Consider the following 25237-nt stretch of genomic DNA (forward strand, 5'->3'; position numbering starts at 1 on the left):
TGTGCAGTACTTTTTGAAGGTAAATTAGACCCGGGGCCCCTAGAATCTTACTAAATTGAAACATGCACCCACCACATTCTGAAACTTACACTAATATCCTGTCAGTCAAATTCTTGCAGACGTGCGCATTGCACATGCTCCTTAAAAAGTTTCAAGTTCTTTTTTTTTTATTATTTATATAGACCTCCTTTGTTAAATTAATTAATAGTCTAAATAAATTGTATTTAATCTTAAATTTAAAATATATAAGTTAAAGTAATTTAATAGGACATAATTAGAATAATCAAAACTACGAAAAATTTAAATGAACTTAAATAAAATTATAAAAATCTTTTTAACTTTTTATTTATAACCCTTCACTTCTTTAGCCTTAGATATATAGAAATAAAACTCTCTTTATACCGAACTTCAATTAGTTCATTTTAATCATGAGATAGAATGCAAAGAGGGTGGGTTAACATAATTAAAGAAAACTATAAAGAAGTAGTGCAATAAAGAAAACTATAGAGACGTCGTGCAAATTTACATATTTTTATTATTTACGCAATTTTCTTTCAAGGGCTAAAATTGGCCGTCATCATGATTAATTTAAACGAATTTTGAAACAAGAAGGTTTATGAACGGCCAATTAACCCATTGTATGTAAATTTAGAAGGATAGTTCATTATATGTACCGTCGCGGTTCGCGTGGTTACCGGACAAGCACAAGCTGCTGAAACCAGGTCGATAACGAGAAGTGGAGAAATTGTGTCTTGTCAAACAAAATCGAGATTCGAAAGCGATCGATCCATCGATCAATCAATAAGACGGGAAACAGTATGGAAGAGGCTGCCTCATCATCAAAAGTAGGCAACGCCAAGAAACGGCCAAGAGAGGAAGAAGAGACAGTTTCCGGAACCGAAGAATGCTCTCATCAAACTCTCTCGCTTGGTCTATTCTCTCTCTGTGTCTCAACAATCTTCTTAACAGTGACCGTTAGAATGCTTTGCGAATTTGATTTTGCTTAACTTCATTTACTTTTTGCGTTTTTTCTACTTGAATGTTCAGTTAGGTGAATTTTGAATTGAGTTTACTTTTTATCTTTTTGCAGAGGAGAATTTGATTTTTAGCGATACTTTGGTCGCTCTTCGCATAATGCGTGCTCAATTTCCTCGTATCGACAAGGTTGGTTTCGGTATTTTTTATTTAATATATGCTTCTTGTTGCTTCCGCCATGATTACGCACAAACGTACTACCTATTTCGATGCATAAGAGTGAGTACATCCAACAGTGCAGCTTATGGTCTAACGGAAATTTAAAGCTGAGTGTGAATGAATTTATTGTGATTTGTTCTTTGAACTCATGCAGTCCCAGTATATTTTGTTTTGAAATTCTTAGGCCTGTTCAGTTGTAGAAAACATTTTATATTTTATAACTCTAATTTTCTGTTGAATGATTTAACCTCCCATTAGAAAATAGAAAATATAAAACTCAATTTTCTAATTTTTCAACTTTATACTATGAATTGGACAACATCACTTTTGATGTTCTCTAACTTTTTTGAAAATTAATATTGTGGCTTCTTGAAACATAAAATGTTAGGGCATGTTTAGTTGTAAATTTGGATTTGTAAACTAAAAAATATTTTCTTAAAACTAAACGGGGCCTTAGATACCAATTGGTATATTTTGTTGTTTTTGTTAGACCAATTATTTTAACCTTCCATCAAACTCTTCTTAGGCTAGCTATACATGCATTGAGGAAAACTCGCCATGCTCCCTCCTAAGATGTTTGGTCAAGCACCATCCACTAGTGTTATGTCAAATCCTCGAAAATCTGACAATAATTCTCAAGAATTCAATAGAGAATTCTAGAGAATAAGAGAAATCGATAGAAGGAAAGAGAGGGAAATGAGAGAATAGAGAGAGAAAGAGAGAACTAGAATGAGGGATAAATTCAATGAGATTCAAATTCAAATTCTCGATCCTTATTACATGGGAAATGGGTCCTTATATACTGGATCTTGCAAGCAAGTTCCTGCCAACCATACAACCTTATTTACGTTACTGCCCTTTCTAGAATTAGCTAACAGCTTCTAACTACCCGCATGTGTAACCCTTGCCCTAGCATTATATATCTCTGCCTCTAGATCATGACAAATTCTCCCCTGCTTGAGTCATTTCTTGTCCTCAAGAATGCTAAGGAGGCTAGTTGCTTGCAGAAACTGCCCAAGTAAATTAGGCAAATATTCCCAAATGTTGTTATCTTGGTGAAGATTGGACCATTTCACTAGCACTTGTATGAGAGGTGCTCCATACTTGTACAAGACCCTCCAGTCTAAAATTGAACTAGGCTCTGCTATGGTATTTGCATCCTTAGACAATTGGGGTAGGCTAAAGGCCACTTGCTGTGTTCCCACAGATCTCCTAAGTAAAGATACGTGAAAAACCGGATGGATTCTTGACTCCTCAAGTAGCTACAACTTATATGCCACCTTCCCAACCTTGGCAACAAGCAATGGCCTTCAGATGAGCTGGTCGGAGCTTCAAATACACCCTTTCCCCCTCCTCGAACTCCCTTTCACTCCTCTTACCATAGTTCTGAAAGGCGCAAGGCGCAAAAGGTCCTGGAACCTGAGGTGCGAGGCGCACGAGGCGAGGCGTGCCTTTGCGAAGCGAGGCGCACTTTTTAGGAAAAAAACTCAAAATCTTGTAAAATCATAAACAACTATCAAATTATCAATAATAACACATTCATATCATTCATGATTCATTATCTTCAAATTCTATAAACTAACAACATCAAAGTTAATTCATTCATCATGCAAATTCTAAACTAGAAACATCATCAAAGTTCAAACTTAAAGTCTCAAACTTTACCAAGTACCAATTATAATGCAAAATTCTAAACAAACACATAAACACTACAAGTCCATAATCAATATAAAGAAGTTTTTTAATCAATCATCATCAAGGAGATCATCAACATCAAGGTCAATATCTTCATCATCCCCTTCAATCACCCCTAATGATAGAAATAAACTATTGGGTTGTTGACGACATTTATTGGGCTGTTGCAACACAGTTCCAATTTCTACAAAATTCTCCTAATGAAAGAAATAAACTATAAAGACTTAAAGCAAATTTCAGCAACTAGCTGCCAGCAAAATAAATTAGGCAAAAATGCAAGAAATAAACAAATAAAATACAAGTAAAGAACTTACAATATGAAATTATGAATATAGGAGAAGACGTGGGCAGCCTTAGGTCCTTAGCAGCTTCAACTTGAAGAGCTCAAGAGTAGATGAGAAGAGAGGTGAGGAAGAGAGGAGAAGATCATGGGCAGACTCGGCAGAGGAGAATAGAAGAAGAGGGCGCGGTTGGAGACTGGAGAGGAGGCAGGCGCTGCTGGAGAGTGGAGAGGAAAGGAAGAGGAAGATCAAGGGGTCACGACTGGAGAGGAGAGGAAGCTGGAGAAGAGAGGAGGCAGGCGCGGCTAGGGCTAGAGAATAAGAGGAAGATTTAGCAAGCAGCGAGCTGGAGAGGAGAGGAAGAGAGGAGGCAGGCACGGCTGGGGCTAGAGAGGAAGAGGAAGATCGGGCGAGCTGGAGAGGAAGAGAGGAGGGGGTCGCAACTGGAGAGGAGAGGAAAGGAAGAAGAAGATCGGGCGAGGGCGAGCTGGAGAGAAGAGGAAGAGAGGAGGCAGGCGGGGCTGGGGCTAGAGAGGAAGAGGAAGATCGGGGCGAGCTGGAGAGGAAGAGAGGAGGGGGTCGCAGCTGGAGAGGAGAAGAAGAAGAAGATCGGGCGAGGGCGAGCTGGAGAGAAGAGGAAGAGAGGAGGCAGGCGCGGCTGGGGTTAGAGAGGAAGAGGAAGATCGGGCGAGCGAGCAGCGAGCTGGAGAGGAGAGGCAAGCGCAGCAGATGCTATAGTCGAGAGGAGTGAGGAGCGAGTAGTGAGCTGGAGAGGAGAGGCAAGCGCGATTGGGTTGCAAGATTTAGTAGAAGACCTCAATTTCATGAGGCGCGCCTCACGCCCCAGCGCCTAGGCGCGCAAGGCGAGGGCCTCGCCAAAACCGCCTCGCCTCGGCCTAGGCGAGGCGCCAAACTGGCGCCTTAAGGCGCCTCGTGCCTAGGCGAGCCTTTGATAACTATGCCTCTTATGATCTACATACTGCTTCATGCGGTTCTGAGCCAAGGCTAGCTCCTCCTTCAGTTGCTATAACACCCTTTGCCTCTTCTCTAAGTATGCTTCCACTATTGCTACTGTGGTATGTTCTCCTACAGTTGGGAGTAGTGGAGGTTTGTAACCGAATAGGGCCTCAAAAGGTGACCTCTTAATTGATGTATGGTGGCTGGAATTATACCACCATTGTGCAAGTGAGAGCCACCTTATGCCACCCCTTAGGGTGCAAGAAACATAGGCACTACAAATAACTCTCCACACACTAATTGACTCGTTCAGTCTGGCCATCCGTCTGAGTATGGTAGGCTGTGGACATCTTGAGCTTCACTCTCAAGGACTTCATCAACTCCTGGACATCTTATCTCTATTTGAGATTATTGCCTTTCATGTAGCTTCACCACCTAATCCAAGAAAACCCTAGCCACTTCTTGGGCAGTGTAAGGATGAGTGAGACTAAGGAAGTGTGCAAATTTGTTGAATTGATCTACCACTACCAGAATACAATCCCTCCCTTTTAATTTAGGTAAGCTCTCAATAAAGTCCATAGTTACACTACACTCTCCCAAGCTTGTGTGGGAATGGGTAAAGGCTATAACAAGCCCCGCTGAGCTATAGTCTCATACTTGCATTGCTTACAAGTATCACAGGCCATCACAAATTCAGTGACATACCTTTTGAGCTGAGGCCAATGAAAAATTTGCTTCACCTTGTGGTATGTATTTAGAATACCCGAATGACCTCCCAAAGGAGATTCATGAAGGGAACTTAGGATTTTCTTCCTTAACTCCTCATAACTACTAATCACTAACCTCCTTTTGTACCTTACAATCCCATGGTTCAGCATATATCCGAGTCTCTCATTGGGGTTCAATATCAGTTGTTCCAGCAACTCCCTCATCTTTTCATCTCCTTCATAGTTGGCCTCCACTTCCTGATACCAGTCTGGCACAATAACAATAATGGCAGCCACTTGTCCCTCTTTTGTACACCTGGACAGGGTATCTGCAACCACATTTTCTCTTCCCTTTCTATACTGAATGATGTAGTCCAAGCCCATAAGCTTAGCCATACCCTTTCTTTGTAGGTGTGTGTGGAGCTTTTAAACTTCAAGTTTTCATGGTCAATTCTAATTATGAACTGACCCCCTTCCAAATAGTGCCTCCATTTTTCCACAACCATCACCACTACCAGTAACTCCTTCTCGTATATGCTAAGTCCCAAATGTCTTGGGGACAAAACTTGACTAAGATAGGCCCCTGTCTCCCTTCTTGCATTAATACTGCCCCAATCCCCACACCGCAAGCTCAGTTTCTAATATAAAGAGCTTACTAAAATTAGGTAAACCCAGCACTGGGGCTCATGGCTTCCTTTAGCTATTCAAATGCCTTTTCTGCCTCTGTATTCCATTTGAAGCCATCATTATTTAGTAACTCTGTTAAGGGTTGACTTATGATCCCATAATTCTTCACGAATCTCCGATAGTATCCTGTTAGCCCCAAGAAACTCCTTAAAGCCTTAATGTTAGCAGGCCTTAGGCAAGCAACCATTACTGCCACCTTTGTGGGATCTATGCTTACCCCTGCACTCGAGATTACATGCCCAATATACTCAACTTGCTTCTGACCAAAGGCACATTTAGACTTCTTAATATACAATTGGTTGGACTTGAGAACCTCAAATGTAGTCTTTAGGTGCTGTAAGTGTTGGCTAAGGGTTTGGTTGTAAATCAAGATGTCATCAAAGAAAATTAGAATGAATTTGCATAAGAAGGGCTCAAAGATTTGGTTCATTAGTGATTGAAAAGTGGCTAGGGCATTGGTGAGCTCAAGTGGCATCACCAAGAATTAATAATGGTCGTGATGGGTTCTAAAGGCCGTTTTGTGGATATCATCAGGATTCATGCGAATTTGATGATACCATGAACGTAGGTCTAGCTTAGAGAAGATAGTAGCATTTTTTAGTTCATCAGGGAGGTCTTCAATTATGGGAACGGGAAACTTGTCTTTTACGGTCAAGGCATTGAATTGACGATAGTCAACACAAAAGCGCCATGAACCATCATTTTTCTTAACAAGTGGAACTTTGGCTTGGTCTGATTAAGGATTTGTGTAGCATTTCCTTAACCATTTTTTCAATTTCAGTTTTTGGTGGGGAAGGTATCTATAGGATCTAATGTTGACTGGTTCTGAGTTGGGTTTGAGATTTATAGAGTGATCAAGGGTTTGTTTGGGAGGCAAGGTATTAGGTTCTACAAATAGGTGCTTGTAGTCAGCTAAAAGCATATTAAGTTTATGTAAGTCATGTACCTCCCAATTACTCTGATCCGGTGCAGAAAATGTCAACTGTAGTTTCCCTTCTTTCTCCCCTTCTCCTTCTGTCTCCTCCACCACTTGAATAGAGAATAGCTGGGCAACTTGTGCCCATTTGCTCTTAAATAGTCTCTAGAGTCTCGTTCCAGTAATTATCTTGCATGTCCCTACCTCCTTACTCCCAATGAGAGTCAATCTCCTTTCCTCTTTCTCTCAAGTCACTTCCATCTTGTTAAAATCAAAGCTGACAGGGCTCATGTTTTTCATCCAATCTACTCCTAGCACCGGATCATAGCCCCCTAGTTTAAGCAGCCTTAGATTAGCCTCGAATAATTCTCCTTTCATTTCCCAACAAAATCCTGTGCAAACTGACTTGCTTAGCACCTTGTTGTCATTGGCAACAATCACTGTCAATGGTTGGGTCCCTGTAAACCTACAATGAAGCTTCTTAGTAGTGCTCTCATCCAAAAACTATGGGTACTCCCACTATCAATTAAAATCATCAGACTCCCTTCCTGTACCTTACTCTCTACCTTAATGACCTTGTTGTTGGTCAGTCCTTTTAGGGTATGTAGTGATATTTCCCCATTGTCCTCCCCTTCTAACTCCATTGCCTCAAGTGTATTCTCTTCTTCTTCCCATACTCCATCCTCTCCTTCCAGCAAGAGCAATTGTCTGTTGCATTGGTGCCTTGGAAAGTCTAGTCACCGCACTTGAAACATAACTCTGTTGTTATAACCCTTGGGTAGAACTCACCCTAAAAAGCTAGCTGTCAAGGGGAAGGTGCCCAAGAGATTATAAACCCCATATCAAGATTCTAAACTTTCGATGTGGGACAAGTCCCATACATTATAGTGGACCATAACATACCACCACGCTCTGCTGTCTCGACGCCCACGACGACTAGCTGTGCACTAGCCACAGCTAGTCCTGGACGAACACTGCAATGTCGACGTCACCTTTGTCACCACACAATTACAACTGGGAGACATGGGGTTGACTCTGATACCACAATTGTCAAGCCCTTGAATTAGGGTTGTCAATTCGGTAATACCGATTGTAGAACGAGAGAGAGAGAGAGAGAGAGGGAGGAAGTTTATTCATTCAATAAATCGGTAATTCCTCCTATGTGCTGTAGGTCTCTTATTAAGAGGGCTTCTAGCCATACAACGATTTCCTCTAACCGCTTAACAACCTACTCTAGCTGTTACAACTGTTCTTTCTGCCTTCTAACCCCCCTCCCCCCAATAGTCTATAAGAGGTAAGTACTTACAAGATTACCCCTAGGGTCGTGACACCTACTTGCCTCCTTTGCTCTATCAACTTCCCATTCTGACCTACTGAAGAGTGAGCAATTGCAAGTATAATCATCCCCTTTTGCCCAGAATTGAACCTCATCATTTCCTTACCAAAACCCTTACTTGCTGGAGGTGCAAATCCTATGCTCATTCCCATGTTCTGTTTCGTCTGTTTCTTCATTATGGCTTTCACCATAATCTATTGCAACCTCGCACCCTTAGCTACCTGCTCTACCTTTTTCAAGTGCAACATCTTGACCATAGGCTTAAGCTCTTCACTAAGTCTACTCAAAAAACTAGAAACGAAATAGGCTTCAAAGAGATGGGGATTTATATTGACCATAACAGATCTCAACTCCTCAAATCGAGCCTGATAGGCCTATTCCCCTTCCTCTTGTTTGAGTTTATTAAACTCCTCTATGCCATCCGTTATGTTCCTCTCTCTGAACCTCTCACATAACTTGTCAGCAAATTCATTCCACATGCACTCTCCTCTTACCTTCAACCACCCTTGATACCAGGCATCCCCGATATCATTGAGGTAAGCAGCTGCCAAAGCTACTCTATGCCCCTCAAGTACATTGTACCAACCAAACATACGTTCACATCTTCTTACTCATTATCTGGGATTACTTCCATCAAACAAGGGTATCTCCAGTTTGGGCATAGGAAACCCCGGCTGATTGGGGCTAGCCGGTCCCTCTCGCCTTTGATCCACTTCCGTATCCTCTCTTCCTCTCAGGATCACCTCAGTTTCAGAGGGCCCTACATTCGCATTCCTTACTCCAAGGCCGATGAGGACCATATCTGTTCTTTCTCTATGAGGGAAATCAAGTGACAGGCTTACCTGATTTTGGTGGGTGAATATAACCATGAAGTTCTACAGTTGATCCCTGATTTGAGCCCCTACTTCATCTCTGATCCCATCCAACCTTCTCTCCAAGCCCCCCAAAGAGGAATCCAACTTCCGATCCATCGCCATGATTGCTTCATGGTTGCGATTGGATCCAATCTCCAACAATTCCACTCGGGCCTGCAGATCGATGACCGTGGAGTGGAATTGTTGCACTTGTGACTCCAGGTTCTTCATCTTCGTGCCTTTCGCCATTGTTGATCTTGCAGAATTTCCTCGGCTCGGACTTGCTATCTGACAATAATTCTCAAGAATTTAATAGAGAATTCTAGAGAATAAGAGAAATCGATAGAAGGAAAGGGAGGGAAATGAGAGAATTGAGAGGGAGAGAGAGAGAACTACAATGAGGGAGAAATTTAATAAGATTCAAATTCAAATTCTCGATGCTTATTACATGGGAAACGGGTCCTTATATACTAGATCCCGCGAGCAAGTTCCTGCCAACCATACAGCCTTATTTACATTACTACCCTTTCTAGAATTAGCCAACAGCTTCTAACTACCCGCACATGTAATCCCCCCCCCCCCTTGCACGATATACCTCCCCCTCTAGATCATGACATGCTATTTAAATTTATAACTGCCACAGTTGATTATGTGTTTTATGTACTTAAATCAAGTCCCCCCCCCCCCCCCCCCCCTTTTTCTCCCTCCCCCACCCCTTTTCCCCTGCCATCATGATGGCATTTTGGAAATGTCTTGCGCATTGTGTTCTAGCTCGTGATTAGGAAATTTAGCTTCCTGAATGCTAGTAAAGAAGGGGGAGAATTCCTTTTTTGCATGCAATGCTGATGAGTCCTTTGTATAAGCATGTACCTGCTTTCTTGGTTTTGCTAATTTAACCTTTGCTCTCCTGTCAATCCTCCATTCCTTCTTTCCTCTAAAGATGCACCACTCATGTGCTATTCTGAACTGATGCTAATTTATTCTCAATGTGGAGCATTCATTGCTTTTATTGCTGTTTTTCAGGTCTCAATTCAGCCTTTTATTCTGCGTTCTCAATTATATAGCAGCATAAAGGACAGAACACAGGTGGATAGGGAACTAGAGGTCTGTTGACCACGTCACTTTAAATTGCTGTTATATGCCTACCCCCACCCCCACCCCCCAAAAAAAAACCACCACCACTGCCAAGAAAAAAAGTAAAAAATGGATCTGAAGTTAAAATCACATTGAATATTTATCTGAAAGAGTCTAATGGTCTTGAGATTTATACTTGGTAGAAACCTTTTCCAGGTGTATTAATTTGTTTGCACAGAATAATCTCATGGTTATGAAGTACATACTCAAATGCTGTAGAATTTACCTGGATCATAGCTGATAAAATAATTAAGTTGAAGCTTCATTGAGTTGTATATGCACAGATGCCATCTCAACTTATGGCTGATAATTTTTTCAAATTCACCTCCTACGTTCATCATTCATGGGAACAAAAAAAAAAAAAAGAGTTTACTAGGGCTGTTTAGTTATGGAAAAGAGCCCAAATATTCCAGAAAATTACTCCATAAAAAATGGAAAATTAGAAAACTTGTCAAATAAAAAATGGAGATTTGCATAATGCGATTCTCCAAAATTCAACTGGACATGGAAAACTCTTAAAATGAGTTTTTCAAATTTTCCTTATTAATATGGAAATCTAAAAATTGTGGCTTTCCACAATTCCTAAATCATCTCCATCCTCTTCTTTAACACAAATTATACAAAATAAAAACCTCTAGCTCTTTTTCTTTTTTTAACACACTTTCCTATTCTAGTTTGGAAATTAGTTTTCTATACTTCTAACATTTGAATGTGTTTTTCAAATTTTCTATGAAGCTGAAATTTCGAGATTTAAATTGGAGATGAAAAACTAAAAAACATTTTCCACAACTAAATGGGCCTATTAAGTTTTCAGCTCCTTTCCTGGTGTGCCAGTTTTGTTTGGTAGAATTCTTATCATTGATGGGGACATGTTTTAATTTTAATCTATTCTTGGGGCAGACATTCAGGAGGGAGAAAGTTCTGCGAATATTCAAACTGAACACTGGACAAGATGATCATGCCATAATGTTTATGGATGACTATTTGAATCAGGTTTTTTCTTTTATTTATATCAAATGAATTCAAATTGTTATGTTTTCCTATGATTTTCATCAACTTTTGTAGGTAAAATATGCGTAAAGTATGATTTCAGTTCCACTACGGTGAACACTTATCAATGTATTTGTTTGTTTGTAGGAATAGGATTGTAGTGGCTGTTTATGCATATATATTTAGTCTCTGATTCTGTGATTGTAGGGAATGATTTTGGTTCCAAATTCCAAGATGGTGAAATTGATCATCATTATGGACATATGTACATTCTGATGGCTTTCTGGTTTGATGATTGTTTTGCTTAGTTTCATTGGTTAAATTGCAGGAATCTCCCTTATTTTTATACAAGCAAGGAGATCCTCCTTGTTGCTATAATGGGCTAAATCCTCTCTATCTTTGTGCTAATGTTGTTCTACTCCAGATAATAATAATAATAATAATAATAATAATAAAAGAAGAGGTCCATTAACAATATTTCTTGTGTGTAACATTTGACTTTAGGCTGAGAATATTATCAAACGAGTGGAAGCAAAGAAGCAAGATGTTCTTGCAGTTTTTGAGTGGTTCAAAGTGCATGTCATTCCATTCAAGCTGGATCCTAGCATTGGACATGAAGAACTTGTGAGTAATTTTAGATCATGCCATAAATAAGAACATAGAAAAATCTTCTTTTTGATAAGTAGTATAGTGCTGTTGAAATGCAGCAGAGTAATGCAATTTTATTTTTTATCTTCATCTTGTAAATATATTCATATGGTTGGAACTTTAAATACTTAGCAATCTGCCTTTGATATACAAAAATTTCATTTTGACTGTTGAATCCTGTAACCCGCTCTATCTAGTGTAATGCTTTCTGCCATCTTCTTGTAGTGTGCAAGTGGATTATTAATGAACATTTAATTGCAGTTGCTTTAGTTGCTGAACTTGCATTGACATAGCTGGGAACAGAAAGTTATCTTAAAATTTTAGAGGGGTTAAAATCGTAGGAAGAATCAATTTCTCGTTCTTAAGCTCTGCTACTTGAAATTTATTTCCTCACTCATTTATTCCCAGTTTGGCCACTTTTTGCCATGTTGCAGTGTTCACTTCTGTCATCAGGGGGAAACGTGAAAGATCAAGACATCTCTCTCTTAATCAATGCTGGCCTCCTTGTAAGTATACTTGAAGTTCATATAGAAAAAATACACTTGAAATTCTTATTTTTTAATTGAATTAGTGGTTGTTTGAAGCATGTATGGCATGTAAACTTCATAAATGGCGTGGGGGGCAATCAAATAGCCTTTTGTCATGTAACAAACCACAATGAGAAAGATCACATTTTAACATACATGCAATAGGAATGTTGTGCAAGATAAAGTTCACATAAATTTATGTAAAAACTCAAGAAATGGATAAAAACTACTGATGGGCTGTGGGTCAGATCAATTAAGCACCAAAAAAAAAAATCAGCTGTGAAAGTGAAATATTTTCAACCCTGCCTAGTTCGAACCCACAACCCAAGCCCTCATGCTTACTTGAACCTGCAAATCACTGTCTTGCTAGATGTTGGTACATCGTTACTGAAATGCTTGGGAGACATCATACAGATCTTGATTGGGATGATAATTAAATACACTCATTTTTCTTGATTTTGCAGTTATAGAAAATTCCAAAGAGAATTTTTTATTTTCTATTATAAGTTTAACAGGTCTAGGTGGATGTCCATTATCTGATAGGGATGGGAATGGAGATGAGGATTTAACTAATACAGGTAGAGGTATAGGAACAAGGATGCAGGGACGGGGCACCCAGTTATATCCTGACCATTCCTATTCCTCTGGAGAACCACACAGATGTTCAAATCCAGCCTGCCCCCATTTTTGTGCTTTAAACTAATTCAAGTCTAACTCAATCATACATGAAGTTGTTTGATTGCAGGCGGAAACCTGAAACTCTGATATTCATATATTGACTTCCAATCAATCTTCAAGTGGGTGAACAATTTTGGGCTTATTTGTTTAAAGTCCTTCCCATGCAGGATGTTACCTTGCAGAAGCTTTCCTCTTTTCTAGACAGATGAAAATTAAATTTTTTGGCAGAACTAACTATACAATCTGTCATATGTGCTATCCCCATGTGATGAGATTTTAATTATTTTCCTACAGTTAAAAGCCACCACAAGTCTCTGTCTCGCAACACATGCATGCAAATTGCCATTTTTCATGATTATATACTCTTGTTATTTAGTACAGGTACACAAGCATAATTGGTAAACTTGATATTGTAAAATTTGCAGTAATTGCATTGCTCTTCATAAATTAAACATATTCTTCCATTGCTCTTTGCCAGTCAGTGCTTTATGCAATTTTAGTATTTTCGGATTGTATGTCATATTTTCTCATGGTCTTCTATTATCAACTTTTTTCCTAATGCTTTTGTTTACTTTCTAGACCAGACAACTTATTGATCCAAACATGTACTGGTTTGCGATTCCAAACATTGGTTCAGTACTCAAGGGCCTCTCTCAGGTAAATACTTGCTTGTGAATTTTCTATACTTCATATCTCAACGGAAGGACCTATGCAATGACGTCCCTATCTGGTACCTTGGGTGAGAGGCATACAAAATGTGTCATTTAAGACGGACACAAGGATATGCTAGTAATCCAGGTGAATTTTGAGTGGCTTCTACAAGCTTTAGTTGTCACCTTGATGAGCCAGGAGGAAAGGGGAATTTTTAATTTGTCTTCTGAGGCATGAGTCTCCATTGTGCTTTATGAATGTTATGCTGTTCCACTAATACGTTTTTCCTCTAGTGGTAAACATTTTTTATTGCTCATTTGAAATAAATTGTGCTCAATTCTTCACCAGTCTATCGGGTTGAGAATAAGATAGTTGCCTCATCCCCGCAGGTTGATGAGACATTGGATAATGATAAAGCTGCTTTTTCTCAATCTGTATTGTAAGCTTTGTGATTCTATTTTGGGGGAGATGAATTTTTCCTCAAGTAAGTTGGGGACTAGGCTTTTGTTGTCAACTTCACAATCTTGGTGGTGTTTTAAAATTTTAAAATTTTTGGACGCAAACAAGATTGAAAAGTTTCGATTTTTTATGGCTTCCGACAACTTAGGCACTATCTGATGAAGGTGTACAGTTGCTCACACACAACTTTGACCTTTAGAAGCATGGAAATCGGCATTTTTTCCTTTGGAAATTCTGAGAACTTGTGGAAAAATATTTCCCTGAACTAATATAGTATTTCTTCTGAAAATAACGTTAATTGAAAACATTAAAATAAAGGGATTTTTTTCTTAAGTAGTTCGTGTTAGTCTGCGTGAAACTGGAATAATAGAAGAAGTTCCTATATCTGGATCACAATGGTCTTTCTGAAACTAGAAACTTAGAATTGTTTTAAGCCATTTAAAGTTTTGAAATTTTGTATATTGCCTGTTATAAGCATTTATAAAACATTTATTCTGGATTTTACCTGTCAAAAGCATTAGTAAGCAAATGTACTTTTGACTTTCTATTTTAGGGACGCAAGGAACTGCTCTCTTTCCTGAACCGTAGGAAATACAAAGAGATGATGTTGTCTGCATTGGAGAAGAAGCGCCTCCGACTTTCTCCATTAGATATGAGATTCCATCTCCGTGATCTGATTGGTTCAGGTCACCTCAAAACTTTCCAGACTCCCAGTGGCTTAGTTGTTCGTGTTGTAAAAGATTAAACCCAGGTAGCACTCCACCTCATCTTAGTTAGGCTCATATTTGCATGGTATTTTAACTATCCAACATTTTGTGCCATTCAGCAAAGTTAATCTCATAGTTGTCCAATAAAAATTCCCTTTCTAACTTTAATGGGACTTTGCAATCACAAAAAATGCTGGAATACTTCTTCGCACAAAAATTTCAAACTTCCATAAAAATGTATGCGATCATGATATCACATAAGTTGTTTTGATAAATTACAAATTATGCAAACAGTAAAGCACAAAAATTGCTTAGAAAATACTCGAGCAGATAAGATGCTTTCATAATTCATAAATGACAACGCAAATAATCAAGCAGATATGATTTTCATAAATAATAATGTCAATTATTACCATTAGAGTTTTAAGTAAGGAACATGATACAGAAGAAACTCTCAGGCTTCCATTCATATGTGATGATGACATCACCCCCGCCACCAAAATGAGCGATGTGGGTAAACAGTGTTCAGGTTCAGGCACTTGACCCCAGCTTCCTTCTTCCCATCCAGTAGGATAGATTGTAAAGATCCTAACTTGCGGTCATTATTTTCTATTTCTGTATAGTGTGCTGTTTTTGTATAATGGGAAATTGCTGTAAAGGATTACCATACTGGAACCTGCAAATAAAGAGGGAAGAATTGGCATTTGATTCACGAGGACTATGTCTTTGCGGATGACTCCGGCTATCATCCAATTCATCACTACCTTGCATAGGGTGCAGTGGTGAGGTATTTTTCCAATCAAAAGAAGCAGAGCTTGTTCTTTTCATTTTAGTTAACATAGATATGTTGCACAGTATATTTTTTGAGATTCCTTGAAGCTAGAAATAATTTGAGATATGTCACTCTCAATAAGGACTTAGAGCTAGCTAGTTTTGGCTTATGAAATCACAATATGAATCTTTCTACCAATGTATTAATAGGGAAAAATGATGATCAAGCACTTAGATTTGCCAAGATCAGTGATACATTCTTGTGGCATCTTATTTATTTGTTCATTTTTTGTACCACGGTTACTGCAGATACTTACCATACATTTCAATTGCCTGGAGATATTGTTGATCTTGTGTATATTTTTCAACTTGTAAATAGATATGGGATATTGACAATTGTTGAGAAATCTTATTTCTTTGTCTTTGGATTTGAATTATAGAAATTTTACAAAAAATAATATCATAAATAAAAATAATTAACAATATAAGATCATTAATAAAAAAGTTTTCTACTTCTAAGTTGTAGCCTCATTTGATATGTCCCAACTCGCAGAGCTGGAGTTCCTCCCTGGAAGAAAGACAGCCACTTGGCTTTTTTCTGCGAGATGCAATAAAGCTGGACAAGTGGTTGCAGTGCAGAGCAGATGGGAGAAGAGCAGAAAGAAAAGAATAGTAGAAGAAGAGTGAGCCTAATCTGATTATGTATTTCTTCTGTTAATTATTCGGTCTAAATCTAATTTTGCTAAGCATCCTTGACCTCGAGCTTTATTACCAGGGCGGAATACAAGGAACCGGCTGCCCCTTGTTTTCCTATCAACAGTTAAACTAGAACTAGTGGATTTTTTTTATTATTTCTTTAAATTCGAATATTCTGGAACCAAATATCTTAAAACTAAAAGAAGTTGGGCAAATGGTATACTCAGAAAAAGAGGAAAGAAATTGGGCAAATGGTATAAAAGGCTTAGTATAAAAAGACTATAGATATAGGTAGTTTAATGTTTAGAATTTATGTAATTAATTTTATTTATTTATTTATTTTTATCAATACGAAAGCATTGTTATTATTTTAAGACTATAGACCATATTATTTTAAATATGGTATTTTATCTCTTATTTAATTCGTGTCTATTGTTCATCTTTTAATTAATATTTTAAATTATTTTTAGTCTAAAAATTAACTGAGAGTAAACAAAAAATTTAAGGGTGACATTTTATTGACTTCATATATTTAGGGCTCCTTGAATTATTATAAAAAATATAATATTTTGTCGCTCATCTAATTTATATCTACTGTTCATCTTTAAACTAATGATATTTTTAGGTTATTTTTAATTTAAAAGTTGATTTGAAGTAAATGAAAATTTTAATAATTATACCTAATAAAGTGAATAGAAAATATGTCAAATACACGTTAAAAAACTTAACTCCAACAAGAGGCTCAATTATAAAGGCACCACAGAAGGAGTATTGCACAACAAAGGAAAGTGGCAAAACACGGGGGCCAGCCGTTTGCAAATTCTTAAAAATGATTTGAAATATTGAAAGTTGATTTTGGTATTTTGTTAAGCTTATGTTGTGCCTAAAAAAAATTTATTTATTTATAAACTTAAAACAACATTTTTCATTATTTATTATATTTTGTTAGGCTTAGGTTTAGGTTAATTAGTTAGATATATTCAAAACAATTTGGCCATATTCATTTTGGTACGTCATGAACACATTAATTGTGAAATGAACTTAATTTAATTTATCAAAATCTCATATATACAAACTGTTTCAATACTAATATCGCTATCAATATAGTTTAAAAAATTGAACAGATTTTATTTTTCAAAAAATATCAAATTTACATTAATTACAAATTTAGTCACACAGAGACTTGGGCAATCTCAATTTCACAATTGTATTTTTTGATCTGTCATTCAAATGTTGACATGTCACTTAAATTACTAATATAATTTAAAATTTATATTTATTTATATAAGGACAACAAAGATTTTAATTACCAATCACTAGTTATTTAAATACTAACATGTATGTAAAATTTTTTATAATGTGTACAAACTTTTGTAGTTTGTTATTCATCTTAGTATGTGTCATCATTAAGTTTTTCGTTTATTTTGAATTAATTTTTAGATTAAAAGTAATCTAAAATATTAGTTTAAAGATGAATAATAAACATGAATTAGATAAGAGATGAAATATCACATTTTTTAATAATTCAATAAGCACTAAATATCTAATGTCACTAAGATATTATTGTTAAATCACATTTTACTCTCAATCGATATTTGAACTAAAAATGAGCTAAAATATAAATAAAATGCCGAACAATAGACATGAATCAGATGAATACTATATTTTATGATAATTCAAAGAATTCTAAATATATTTTGCTTTAAAAGTATGTGTTAGATAAATTCATTGAATACATACAATAATAAACACATAAATTTTTGTGTACAATTATTCCTAAAAATAAATTTAACTTTGGTAAGAGAAAAACCTTTAGATAAGCATAATTAAGCATAAGGTATATTATTCTTCTAAGTAAACTTATTAAGTCCATAAATTATGTATACTAGATAATAATAATGACACTAAAATATATAATAAGCTTTGAATTTAGAGCAGGTATTTGGATTGTTGTGACGACAGCAGTAAATAACATGTAAAATTAAAAATAATAAATGAGTGTATATATTATTTTAAAAATAGTAATTTGGAAAAACAAGAGAAGAGGGAGGGGGGGGGGGGGAGAGGGGCCCATGCAACGCCATGAGTTGACAAGAGTATCGGAAGGAAGTGACAGTTGACATGACAAATCGTCGTCATGCAATAATCATAATAATAATAATAATAATAATGCAATATAAAAAAAGTTTTTTCTTTTTCTTACACACAAAGTGAAAAATGACAACCCCTGTAACCTAATTCATTCCCTCGTTTTACTCCATTGAGAAGTGGATGACCAGCGGGTCCCACGTGCCCGCCCTAATCTAGCCGTTGGATCCTGACTGCCGGTCGGGCCCCAGGGAAAAGTAGCCACGTGGCACGAAGCCCGTTAATTTTAAAGAGGCGGACTGTAGAACCGACATGAGTGGCAGGCATGCACGTGGGGGTTGCTCGAACGTCTGTCTAATCGAATGTCCCGTCGGATTGACCGCAGAACGCGGGATTCTCGTACGACAGGAGATGGAAGATGGTATTCTCTCCCTCACGCGCCTAATCGAGCGCGTGTAATCATAAAGTCTGTAAATGACCAGAGACTTTGTCTGGCATTAAAAGTTTATATATATATATATATGTATATCCGCCGCGTTAGCTGTATGAAAAGGTTAATTATAATTAATTTTATTTCATCATCTCGTCTAACCTTACTTCTTCCTTCTTAATAAATAAATAATCTCAACTCAAGCCCCGGGAGGGGGGGATCATAGTAGCTAGTGACAAATGACAATGCGAGGCAGAGGCAGAGGCTTCCTTAATTATCCTCATCTCTCATTCTCGTTAGTTATTTATTTTATTATTATAATAAAATAATATTAAAATTAAAAATTCTAATTAAATATTTAAAAATAAGTCTACTATCAAAACCCACCAATATATATTACTTACTTAATTAGCAGGTAAAAATTGGCATCTCATGATCTGATCCATGAATAATTAATGAGTTGAGGAGGTGTCTATCAATGAGACTGAAATGAAATGATTTTGGTGTGGAGAGAAGAGAATAGGGAGTCGCATTGCACCGCTAGCCATGCAAACAGCAGCTGCAGCAGATGCCGGAAGGAGACAAAGAATGAAAAAGATCGAAGAGAGAAAGGAAAGGCAGCGCAGCGGTTTGGTCATTTAAATTATTGAGTCACACTTCTTTTAATTTTTTTTTTCTTCCATTTTTTACATTGCTACAGTACTAGTTCATTAGTTTTTTCAAATTTAGTGACGTGTCGGGCACAATTAATGATTAGTCTCAATAACTTGTTAAAGATTTACTATTATAACTGTTAACTATTAAAATTTACTTATTAAGAATCTTAAAAATTTATTAAACTTTAGATGGATAACTCTAAACCCCTAAACCCACCAACTACGCACCTAATCTTTTGTTGTGAATAGTAGTCTCTCACTGCCAATTGCTTGATTTTCACTGTTCCAACCGTACTCTATTTTCCACCCTTTTTTTGCATTGTATTTTAGTAAGTTATTATGAATTACTTAAGTTTAATTATCTATTCTATTATTAAACATGTAAGCATCACATTTAGTTTATTAAAGTATTGTCAACTTTTCTTATTCATAAAATATATACTTCTGAATTTCTTATTCAAAAAAAAAAAAAGTAAAATAGAATTAATGAATAATTTGAACACTATATCTCAAAAGTTATTTTGTTTATCTAAATATAAGATACAAACTAAACCAAAGACTTCATTTGAAATTTAATTAATATTTTGTATAGTATGAACTTCTCTCGGATATATAAAATATTCATACATGTCATGCTGATCAGAAACTGGCATAGGGCGGGGCAACACAAAGACAACCCCAGTCAGCACCAATGGCTCATGAGCCGGGATATGGCTTGGGTGGAGACCGTGCAAGGAGCTTTGAGCCAAGGGTTGACGAAGGAAGAAAGAAAGAAATTAGAGAAAGGGGGGAATGAATGGATCAACCTGCTCAGCAGAGGAAGGCCAACCGGCAAGTGGAAGAAGATTAATACTGATGAACAAAAAGAGTAAACAATTCTGTACTTTTTAATTCCCTTGAATTGGCGACAGGGTTCTACCTTTGTTGAATTTGAAAATAGGATTTTTTTTTTTTTTCTTGTAAAGAACTGGTGATCTCATTCTCTAATATATATATACGTACGTACATTCATGGTCCATGACAAGGCGTTTATTCTCTAATATGATATTAACCACACTAATTCATTCTTATATGTGAATATATCCAACAAGAAGATATTCGAATAACCTCCTATAATTTGGGTTGCCAGAAAATCTTTATATATAGGTATCTTCAAATTATATGTAAAAATTACACTTCCATCTAGAATTATATATATAAAAAAAAAAAAAATCTTTTTTTCATAATTAATTTAGAAGACCATCTCGTCAAAAATTAATGTACAAATAATATTATCATATCATTAATAGTATGATTAAACTCAACCCATCTCATATATATGCATCTTGGTGAACATCTCTTATTAATTAGTAGTATCATTGATCTCCTACAACTGATGATAAGACTTATAGCATGGAATTGCTAAATCATTAATGTGGATATTTTTGTAAAACAAGGAACCTGAATCAAGATTATGTACGCTCAATGAAGATTTAGAGCCAAACTAATTAGATTCATCATATATGATAAAAATGTTGGAGATTAAACTTGCACAGAAGTCAAAGCAGAGAAGAGAAATCTGGAAGAAGAAGAAGAAGAAGACAAGGAAGCTCGCATACACAGCAAGCTAGCTAGAAGAAATCGAGAAGTTTTTTTTCTTTTTTTGAAATTCCATAAAATCTTTAATGTATTTTCTGTTAAAACTTTTGCCTATAAATAGACCTTATATCCAAACATTTCAAAGATTTTTTCTGACAAAAAAAGAAAAGCTCTTCCCCATTTATTTGGTCCCTCACACAAAACCAACACACACAGTGGTTTAGGTTTAGGAAGAGGGAAGGAGTACCTTCCAACAAAAAAGCACAGCCAATAAAGTATCTGGAGAATTTCCAGTTGCAGTTCCATTTATAAAAGATGCACATGTGCTAATATGATATATATGGTCATATATTATTGTTATCCATACCTTGCAAGTCAATCCATCTTAGCCTTAATATATATATATATACATCCATTGTAACAAGAATACATTACAAGCTTTACATGTATCATAGCCAGTAGCGATCATGAACAAACCCATACTCTTTAAATTTGGACTCACTTTTAGAAGTTCATAAACTATATATGCTCATCAGGTGAGAAACTTAATTTGTAACAAAATTCAAAAGAAAAAGTTATATCTGTTCTATAAATTGTTTGATCTGACAGTACTACTGGAAGAAAGGTCTTATATATATATGTAACTGATCATATGATCACCTAGAGATTTCTCTCTATGGTGCGTGAGCATAAAACTAATTAAGACTTCTCCATGAGCATATATATATATATATATAGGTTCAGAAGTACGTACGCTCTTTTCAAACCAATGAAAAAGCAGAAAATATTGTCTACATTCAAACTCACTGAACACTTGTGTACCGCTCTAACACGTCTTCTCCACTGATATCCATATTTTAATTGATTGTATTCACTGATAAATATTGTCTAGCTCAAGTTGCTTTCACTGTTTGAAGCTTCACCTGGGTGCAATTAAGCTGGTCCTGATCTTATGGACATATAGAGGAAAGGCATAGCGCTACATATGCTTTCTTTCTGCTATAAACTTATATCTCAAAATGACTTATAACTATAAAAACATATACGCAGCCAAGCTGTCCTATTGAATCATTCAGTATGAAGTTTCTGTCCAAAAGAACCATAAAAATACTATGATTTAAGAACAGAGAAAATGAACTACTGAATGAGTTTATCATTTTTCGCTCTCTCTGCAAGTGTTTAATTAACCGCTTGCCTTTAAATGAATGACAACATATATGCCAATAAATCAACCCCACATTACCTAGCTGACTGCATGTACAAGCAGCTAAGACTTCTGATATGTATGTAAACCCAGAATTTAATGGCATATATTTCAATGTCTTCAGCTTTAATTCAGCACTACTACCAAGCTAGCTAGTATGATATCTGCTACATTAATTCATACCCAATAAAATATTTGAAAACTGTCACAGAAAGTGGAAAACAAAAGGTAGAAATAGAAGTCAGAAAGAAAGAAAGATATATGCAGCAAAGAAAATTGGATCGCCACCTACAGTAGGTAATATATAGTGCTAGCTAACGGCAAGCAAATTATTATATATATATACACACATTAATGCTATATATATATATATATAGAGAGAGAGAGAGAGAGAGAGAGAGATGATTAGCATATCTGCTTTAACATCAAAACAATTAACAGGTTGAGATAGAAAATTTCCAAGGAAATGAAAAGCATCACATAAAATCTTCTAATATATTTGTCAGAATTAACAGCACATGCAACTCCATGCTGAACGATTAATATTCGGAACTGATGATGATTGGAAGCATCTTGGCTACTGCTTATATATATGTGTGTGTGTGTGTGTGCTGTTTGAATCAAAAGCAAATGCACGATGTCAATCCCAAATTAAGCATTGTTTCTCTGATCATAGCAAACAGCACACACACAATATATATAACAGTAGTATTCATTGCTCTAAAATCTCACATATGAAATACATAATATATATATAGATAGATAGATAGATAGATAGAGCTTATATTAAGTGCTATTATTTGGGTTTTTGTTAATCATGATATCACTGGCTAGCTAAACTAGCTTACATCTCGATCGGAGTTGTGGCCTATAGTGGGCGAACTTGAGATTTCGGATTCAAGTATAGTGAGCTCAGTTGCTTTCCACTAGATCTCTGATGGCATAATCTTACCAGCAACATTAGCTAGCTTGCACTTGAAGGGGGTGGCAGCGTCGGCGGCTGCGGCTGCTGCTTGGGCTTCTTCTTCTTCTCGTAGCTGATTCCTCTCGCCTTGGACTGCAAATCCCGAACTTCACGAAGATAAAGCCTCACAGCCCGAGCCCCAAAGGGGTTCATTTCAGGCTTCCCTCCGTTCTCTTCGTAGGCTGCCCGGAGGCGGCCGATGAGGGCGTCGAGGCTCCCCCAGGCTTGCCGAAGCGGGCAGGGGCAGGGGGCCGGCGGGTTGGGGTGGCCGTAGAAGGGACATATCGGAGTGTGAACCTTAGTTTTCCCGAATTGGTCGAGGTAGCGGAGAAATTCGAGGACGTGAGCGCCGCTGCACCGGGAGAGGGCAAGCGGCGGCCGGTGGTTCTTCAGATACTGGCCGAAGGTGTTCCAGTCGCGGCGCTTCTGGTTCTCGTAGCGGCTAGGGCTACGAGCACTGCTACTGTTGCTGCTACTCGAAGCCGATTGTGAAGATGACGTTGTTCCAGCCGAACTGGTGGTGTTGCCATCGGTGAAGCTGATTGTGTTGTCCGAGTTGCAGTAACTCTCTACTTCAAGGATTGAATCCATTGAAGCTGCTGCTAGCTAATTCTGATCTGGGTTTTGCTTCCTTTTAGCGGTAAGAAATAGGGCTATTCTTCTTCTATGGTTCCACCGAACATCCAAGAGACAGAAAGAGAACAAGAGAAGAATCGATGCGGTACTGTTCTTGCTTCTGCTATCACATGTTCTAAGAAGAAAGAAGAAGAAAGATGGATGATCTATTGATGGACGAAGAAGAAGAAGAAGAAGAAGAAGAAGATGATGATGATGATCTCCGTATTTGTGCAGAGAGCGAGATGAGAGAGTATGGAGAATGAATGGATCCTCTTCTTTCTTTCTTTCTTTCTTTCTTTGTTATCTCAGAGTTGAGAAAAAGCAAATCTGGGGAGTCTCCATTGCTGGTACCCGCTTTGGCTTGGCCCTTTGTAAGCTTTTTTTTCCCCAAAAAGAGATCAGTTTTTTATTTTTCAGGCCATTGCTACATCACTTTTTATAGTATTTTTTTCTTATGTTAAAATTATATATATAAACATCTCATAAATTAAAATTAAAGTTTTCGTACAAAGTGATGTAACAAATATTGGTCACGACACAATTATGCCGGCATAGATTATGACCATTCCTTGCAACTTGACTTGCCTGATCGATCGATCTCAATTTGGGATATATATATATATATATATCAACATTTTATTTTTTGCTGGAAACAGATCGATTTTCACCACCAAGCAAGCAAACAGATGTTCAACCTCCTCATTCTCATGCCACTATATATATATATATATATATATAGTTAACTACTGATTAACCTTAATTTGGATAATGTAAACTTTTAATTTGTTTCTACTTGTCATGACCTACCCCTCAAAAAATATGTTACTCATATATATATAATTATAAAAATACGAAAACCAGATATACAAATTAACTTTATAACCAAGATACAATAATTTTGTGGGTAATTTTTCTACACTTGCCAAATAAATAAAAATAAAAAATTCTATGCAAAGATATATGTATTTAAACATGAACTTTATAAGTAATTTTCGTGTATAAAATTAATCAAGTGACTCATTAACTATACAAACAAGGTTAATAGTTCATATATGTATAGTTGTGAAAATCCAAATACCATACCATACCATATTGCATAAAAAAGTAAAATAAAAATTTTTACTAGTCATTTATCATTCTCAAAATTAATTAGTAGCTAGACACATTGGAACCAAGCTGCTAGCTAAAAGTTGGATAATTCTAGAAATGAGAGCAAATGTAAATGTCATCAAAGTCGATGGAATGACAAGTCAAAACTGTTTTGAAGTATTAACTGTTTGGGACACCCATGACCCATCAATCACACATTCAAACTAGGAATTGGGGATAGTGTTCATCAAATCATTGTGCAATTTTATGCCACATCCTTAATTGCTTTTGCTTGGCTTCATTCATCCCCCCACTGTACAAAACTCATTTTCATGCCTTGCTGTAGTAGTAGTAGTAGTAGTAGTACTTTTTTTATTATTATTTTTGAAATAATTTGTTGTTCAAAGTTAGGCACATCACAAGTGTTACTGGTGATCATTAATTAGACACGTGTTATTATCATCAATTCGAACCAAACTAATTGAATCGGTCAAGAGTTTTTTTTTTTTTCAATTTACTTAAGATCGAGTTTGATTCTAAAATATTAGACTTAATTGATATTAATTTAAGTCCAAAACAGATATGAGAATTCAAACTAAACTATATATAATGAGTTATTATAAGAAATTCGTAATATTTAGCTCAACTCTAAGAGTCACCTCATTTGTTAGTTTGATCATGCATGGCATAAACTCATGGTGTGTCAAACTTTATTTGTAAAA

General features: G+C 36.6%; 2 protein-coding genes across 6 annotated transcripts; one reads left to right on the forward strand and one right to left on the reverse strand.

Annotated features, from left to right (window-relative positions):
• The first annotated feature begins 1 nt into the window (after window position 1).
• Window positions 2–16005, forward strand: LOC127796798 (uncharacterized). 5 transcript variants are annotated; one of them, XM_052329195.1, is made up of 11 exons: window positions 3–19; window positions 653–930; window positions 1091–1164; window positions 9651–9731; window positions 10662–10754; window positions 11256–11375; window positions 11834–11905; window positions 13184–13261; window positions 14268–14465; window positions 15045–15208; window positions 15746–16005. In XM_052329195.1, the coding sequence occupies exons 2-9, from the start codon at window positions 819–821 to the stop codon at window positions 14457–14459; spliced, it is 822 nt and encodes a 273-aa protein (XP_052185155.1). In that variant the 5' UTR covers window positions 3–19; window positions 653–818; the 3' UTR covers window positions 14460–14465; window positions 15045–15208; window positions 15746–16005. The 5 variants fall into 5 exon arrangements, with proteins under 5 accessions (XP_052185156.1, XP_052185160.1, XP_052185159.1 ...); XM_052329197.1 differs by having other exon boundaries at window positions 15045–15203; XM_052329196.1 differs by having other exon boundaries at window positions 2–19; window positions 14268–15208.
• A 6479-nt stretch (window positions 16006–22484) lies between these two features.
• On the reverse strand, window positions 22485–23819 carry LOC127796495 (protein LIGHT-DEPENDENT SHORT HYPOCOTYLS 4-like). The gene has a single exon (XM_052328654.1). The coding sequence runs from the start codon at window positions 23397–23399 to the stop codon at window positions 22809–22811; it is 591 nt and encodes a 196-aa protein (XP_052184614.1). The 5' UTR covers window positions 23400–23819; the 3' UTR covers window positions 22485–22808.
• Window positions 23820–25237: the final 1418 nt, after the last annotated feature.

The sequence above is a fragment of the Diospyros lotus genome, chromosome 3 (assembly GCF_014633365.1).
Source record: "Diospyros lotus cultivar Yz01 chromosome 3, ASM1463336v1, whole genome shotgun sequence".
NCBI classification, from domain to species: Eukaryota; Viridiplantae; Streptophyta; class Magnoliopsida; order Ericales; family Ebenaceae; genus Diospyros; species Diospyros lotus.